Genomic DNA, 6,000 nt, shown 5'->3' on the forward strand with positions numbered 1-6,000 from the left:
ATATTATCCGCAAGGTTTTTGTGGATCACCCAGTCGCGCTTCCATTGAGAAGCGGTCCCGGCAGAATTGACCTTGTGGGAATTGGCCTTTTTTTTTAGTTTTGATTTTTTTTTTGGCTGCTCTGGCACTCTAGTTACCCTGAGTGCCTATGGCAAGGCTATAGACAGAACGTAAGACATCAGATTAAAAAAGACTTGACACGTTTTAGTATATAGTAAAATGATTCAGGAAATTCACAGACTCACAAAAAACTTCTCTGCGTTTAGATCTCTGAATATCAACCTTATCTCAGCATCTCCAGCCTTTGACTTGGTAGAGGCACTCAAGTGACTAGAATGCCAAGTCACCAAAAAAAAGAAAAAAAAATCAAAACTAAAAAAAAAAAAGGCCAATTCCCACAAGGTCAATTCCGCCGGGACCGCTTCTTGATGGAAGCGCGACTGGGTGATCCACAAAATCCTTGCGGATAATGTGAACCTTTCCGTAAACGGTTCGCCGAGTCATATCAACAGAGTCTTATATTTCGCACTAACTTTTCATCCATGTGGTAAAGCATTTGGTACAATATTGCGCACGCACGCGCCTTATTACAATTATCCTTACTAAATAAAATTGTGAAGACCACGCTTTTGGTGAGAACTAGCCTATTCGTAGGTTTGGTACTTTCTGCTCTAAATTAATGAAAACCATCTTATTCTCCATAACTTTATTCTGTATTTGTTGATTTTAATAAGGCGTTTGCGTGCGCAATATTGTACCTAATGCTGTTCCACATGTATTAAAAGTTGGTTAGGAATACAAGACTCTGGTTGATTTCACTTGATGAGCCGGTTGACGGAAACATTCGAATTATCCGTAAGGATATGTGAATCTCGATTTGCACTGCCGTTAAGCAAAGGTTCAAACAGAATTGACCTTGTCGGGATTGATCTTTTTTTATTTCTTATTTCTTAAGTAACTTGGCATTCTTGTTATCTTGAGTGCCTATGCCAAGTCCATATACTTTAAGATATATTCATATATAAACAGAAACGAAGACACAGCGCCAACCAGTCTTCACGTACATCAGTTTTAAAGACTTAACTTTTTCAGTATATCGTGAAATGATTTAGTTAACTCAGGACTCACAAAATCTTATCAGCTTTGAGCTCTAAAAGTAAAAACGTTATCTTTAACAGACTTCGCTCTAATCGGATGTTAAGTCATCAAAAAAAATTAATAAATAAATAAAATAAATAATAGAATGAGAATAAACAAAAATAAAACAAGACCAATTCCCACATGGTCAATTCTGCAACTGGGTGATTTACATACTCTTGAACACAATGCGAACCTTCAAATCAACTAGACTCTTATATTTCACGCCACCTTTTAATCCATAGTAAAGCGCGTATGCCAAGTCAAAGGCTTAACCGCGTTCAAGCGTAAAAGAAGTGAGAAAAGTCCCTTTTACTTTTATTGTGATACAAAAATTCCAATGGGAATTGCATGCATAATAATGTATCTAAAGTTCACACTCTTAACCATTGTGGTACATATCTAAGTACATAGCTCAATACGCATGCGTACTTTGCAGGTTTAGAGAAGCTTAGTCAACTTAAGGAGAATACGCAGATTTTCAGTGAGTTACAGTTGGAGCATCAATATGTAAAAACAGGCCAGTGTTTTTTACCTAGTCTTGCTGTAGTCATAGGAGTTCTTTCAAATTCTGCAATATTTCTTAAGTCTACTGTGAACCTGACAGATAATTCACATCAGTACTTCGCCATTTTTAAATGTGCCAAATATTAGGAGCTAGTAACACTATTGACTTCAATCACTATCAACGATTCTAAAGAAGTTAGTAACATCTCTGTTACAATCTGCTTACGACTTAAATCCTAAATTGTTTGCTGAAAAATTTTCTTGTGCCTACAATTAGTATAAAGGAAATCTTGTTCGATGAATTGTATCATTAGGAGAAGTATTCTTATTTATTAAAAGCTGAATCATTGTATAATGCAATTCGAGGGATTTGATTGGCTTAGCGGCCATGGTATATGAGCCATTAGACCATGGCCGAGAAATAGCGACCATTAAATTGTCTGCTGGTTATTCTTGCACAGCGAAATCAGTAAGATCTAGCAATATTTCTTGATTGTTTTCAATAAAACAATTATTCCACTTGCGCTTGTTGGATATGAGATGATTATAGCCAACTCGGCGCTACGCGCCTCGTTGGCTATCTATCATCTCATATCCAACGCGCGCTCGTGGAATAATTGTTAAATAACCTATAGCAATGATGATGCCACAGTCTTGCATTACTTATTAACAGAAATCTATCCCTAATCTGATGCATAGCAGCTTCTTTGGATTGCCTAGTACCTTCAGTATTTTGGGGACCAGGGATGGCGCAGTGGTGAGAGCACTTGCCTCCCACCAATGTGGCTCGGGTTCGATTCCTGGCCTCGGCGTCACATGTGTGTTGAGTTTGTTGTTCGTTCTCATCCTTGCTCCGAGGTTTTGTTTTCGTGTACTCCAGTTTTCCCCTCTCCTCAAAAACCAACATTTTCAAAAACCAAATTCGATCTGGAGAGTCCCCATACTGTAAAGCGCATTTGATCATCTTGTCATGGAATTATGCGCTATGCAAATTCTTCACATGATTAGGTGTTGCTGTTCAAATCTCCAGGTAATCCCATACTGAGGATGTACAAATAAATCTGTTCTTTCATCAATGTTTAATATGTCCGCGTTATTTTTGACTTCTTCGTAAGTACTAAAATCACCTTGTTGCTTGACCTTTCATGGACTTTCATTAATCCATTTTTTGTAGGCTTTTCTTATTCACAAAAACAACAGTTTTTGACTGTTGAGGTTGAGGTCATAGCTTTATCACCTGGCTGCTTTACAATTTCTTCATAAAAATCATCTAAATCGTAGACATGTTTTGTGACACCTTGTTGCAAAAATGCGCAGCAAGATTACTGGCGAGATCTTGGCGGCCAAAAACGAGGCGGCGAGATCTCAGTGAGATGTGAATCTGCGCGGTAAAAAGAGCGGAAGATTGAATTTGTTACTAGACATAGAATTAGGTTTCCTCGGCTGTCCGCATCGCCAATAGCCAGAAATAGCTCACAATTAGAAAATACAGCGTTAGGGGGAATATTAGGCTAAGCTGACCCCAACACCAACCTAAGCCACAAACCGCTCAGAATTTATGAGTAGGCTGAGAAATTAGATAATAAAGTGTTTGGGTGAAAATTAGGTGAGACTGACCCCAACACCAACCTGACTCCCAAGCCGTTCAGAATTTGGTTGTGGACAGATAATTAGGTTTCGTTGGCTGTGCGAATACCCAATATCCATCGGAAAACATGGCGTTACAGTGAATATTAGGGTAAACTGACTCCAACACTAACGCCATCGCCTTACCAAGATGATGATGGTGATGATGATGATTATAGTGATGATGTTGGTAGTGACGATGGGGATGTTCATAATGATAATGATGCCGATGTCCGATGACCGAGGACGGTGATGATGATGATAATGACGGTGATGATACCTGATGATGACACTGATGATGACGATGATGGGGAACGTTATGGCTAATGATAATTGACATGATCCTGGTGTCGAGTGGTGATTATGATAATTGTGATTCTGATAGCTGGTAATGATGATGATGATGATGGCTGCTGGTGATCACGATGATGTTGATTGTGACGGTCATGGTGATCATGGCTGTTCTTGATGGCGATGGTGATCAATGTTGATGATGGTGATGATGATGAGGGCTTGTATTAATAGTGCTGGTGGTAATAGTGATGATGACGATTAAAGGTTATAAAAAAGCAAGTTTTTCTAAAATTTGAAAATCCTCTCAAAGAATTTGTCTGCAACTTTTGCCTTCTGCAATCCCCATTTCTTAATTTTCTGCCTCAACTGGTCACGTTATGCTGACCTCTGTGGCTAGCACGTGATCGTCAAACTCAAATAACTGCTGTCTGGTTCTCGTTCTCTATTGCAAGAAACTGGAAATGCAGTGCAGTGCTGGTCAGCTAGAGTGCCATACTGCTAAGCAGCTTTGCATTTCTTTTAAGTGCGAGTTATGAATGTTTATGAATGTTTATTTTATTATGCCATACCACAAATATAATGAAAACAAAAAAAATAGAAAAAATAGATTTAACAATGGCGAGGAGGCATAAAGGAAACTATGAAGCTTAATTCTCGACTTGATTCAGTGAGTTAAATGCTGTTTTTTTTTTTCCAAAAACAAATTTTACTTGCTCAGAATTAATTGCTTTTATTATTTTTGCAGTTAAAGCTTCAGAACATGCTACGACAAGAAAACAGTTCAACAGACATCTGTCCGAATTTGGGCAGATCCAGGTATTATTTCAAATTGTGTCATATGAAGAAATGAACTACGTTGCCAGAGAGATCACATAAAAATTAGCAACGTTAGCAAGTTGAATTATATTTCATTGCATGAAACCTAGTACCCTCTCCATGGTCGCCCAAATTCCATACTAATGTCGCTAATTCTGAGATGAAGTGCCCTTAATCCATATAAACTCTCTAATTTTTCCCGATTTTTGAAAGCCTTCTACGTGGTTGCAATCTAACGACAGAACATCAAACTTGGTAAACTGAGTAATTTTAATGTGATCTTTCTTGTGACGGAGTCCAATTTCTGATTAAATGAAAATTTAAAATCTCGTACCTGGTCTCCATGTGAACGTTGGAACGCTCAATTCCACAACTGATCTTGGATTAGTCTGTGCTTGTTCTTTGGTGTGACAGAAACCATAACTTCTTTTGTGATCTAGTGTGCGCGTTTGCTTGCAATCTTTTAGAATGACATCAGTTCGTGATTGCAACACCAACAAGCATTCAGTTATGTACCTGTGGACATAAGTATTTAGGGACACCCAACAGTTCATTTCGGTTTATATCTATTCTAATGGCCTTATTCGCCTCAGAAATTCCAATTTAGCCGTAAAGAAAATTTAGTTTTCTTCAGCGTAATATCAGCTCAAAATTTCGTAACACTGGAAACTAGTTCCTTTCGTTATCAAAAGGTCAAATAAGACGTGAAAAATGCGAAAACAGGACAGGTAGCGTTTTGGTAAGACCAACAACAGCTAGTTAATTTAGGGAATCAAATTCCATTTCTTAAAACTTTCTGCAACTTAAATTTTCAGCTAAGGCATCCGAATGGGAACACAGGGGACAACCTTTTCAAAAGTATTTTGCATAAATATTCTCGTTGAGTGCCCTTTGTGCTTGCGTGCATTTTTATTTTTACAATAACCGTCTAAGTTTTCTCGCGCTGATTGGCTCGTAGCTATTGTCGGTAAGAGCGTGCTTTCTCAACGGAAATTAAAGCCAATTCCGCTCGTTCGTTTTCCATGCTATTGTAAAAAAACAAATCGACGGCAATTTTCAATGGTCTATACTCTTATAGACCATAAAATGTTTAAACCTTGGCAGTTAAACCACTCGCATGCGGCTCGTGGTTCCACATAGATTTGAACATATTAGGACGTCATTTTATGGTCCATAAGAGTGTAGACCAAACAAAACTGCTATCGATTTGTAAATTGTATCTGGGCAATTTCGGTAATCCTTGTGTTAAAACTTTTTATCAGGAGAAGTTTGCTAACATGACACTAAAGCAGTATACAATAGAATCCATGTCATACCTGACGACTGGAATGCTGGATAATGGCGAACAAGATGCTTCTGTCGAGGCTGCTATGTGCAAGGTAAGCTACTGGACAACTTGATACCCCAGCAGAGGGAGGGTGAAGGAATTCATCACTTTAGTCAATTTCCTGACTCGTGCAAAGTTAGTACAGTAGGACAAGGGTGTTTGTTTCTCAAGAAACTGTGGTGTCGGTGGGGAGCAGAAACGAATGATTGGTTTATCAACGGAGTTGATAACTAAAGATCAATTGGCTACCGTAAAGAGATTCGAGTGCTGACGTTTGTCAGAGCAAATCGCTC

At 38.4% G+C, this 6,000-nt stretch overlaps 1 protein-coding gene across 1 annotated transcript in view; it reads left to right on the top strand.

Moving 5' to 3' along the window:
• Positions 1–6,000, top strand: part of LOC146475818 (complex I assembly factor ACAD9, mitochondrial-like) — a 48,745-nt gene that overhangs the window by 31,008 nt on the left and 11,737 nt on the right. Inside the window, exons 11-12 of the mRNA XM_085115511.1 lie at positions 4,310–4,380; positions 5,643–5,759. Coding sequence (XP_084971637.1) covers positions 4,310–4,380; positions 5,643–5,759 — 188 coding nt within the window. The remainder of the gene's footprint in view (positions 1–4,309; positions 4,381–5,642; positions 5,760–6,000) is intronic.

Source organism: Pavona decussata, unplaced genomic scaffold (assembly GCF_977016875.1).
Source record: "Pavona decussata unplaced genomic scaffold, jaPavDecu1.1 SCAFFOLD_83, whole genome shotgun sequence".
Taxonomy (NCBI): Eukaryota; Metazoa; Cnidaria; class Anthozoa; order Scleractinia; family Agariciidae; genus Pavona; species Pavona decussata.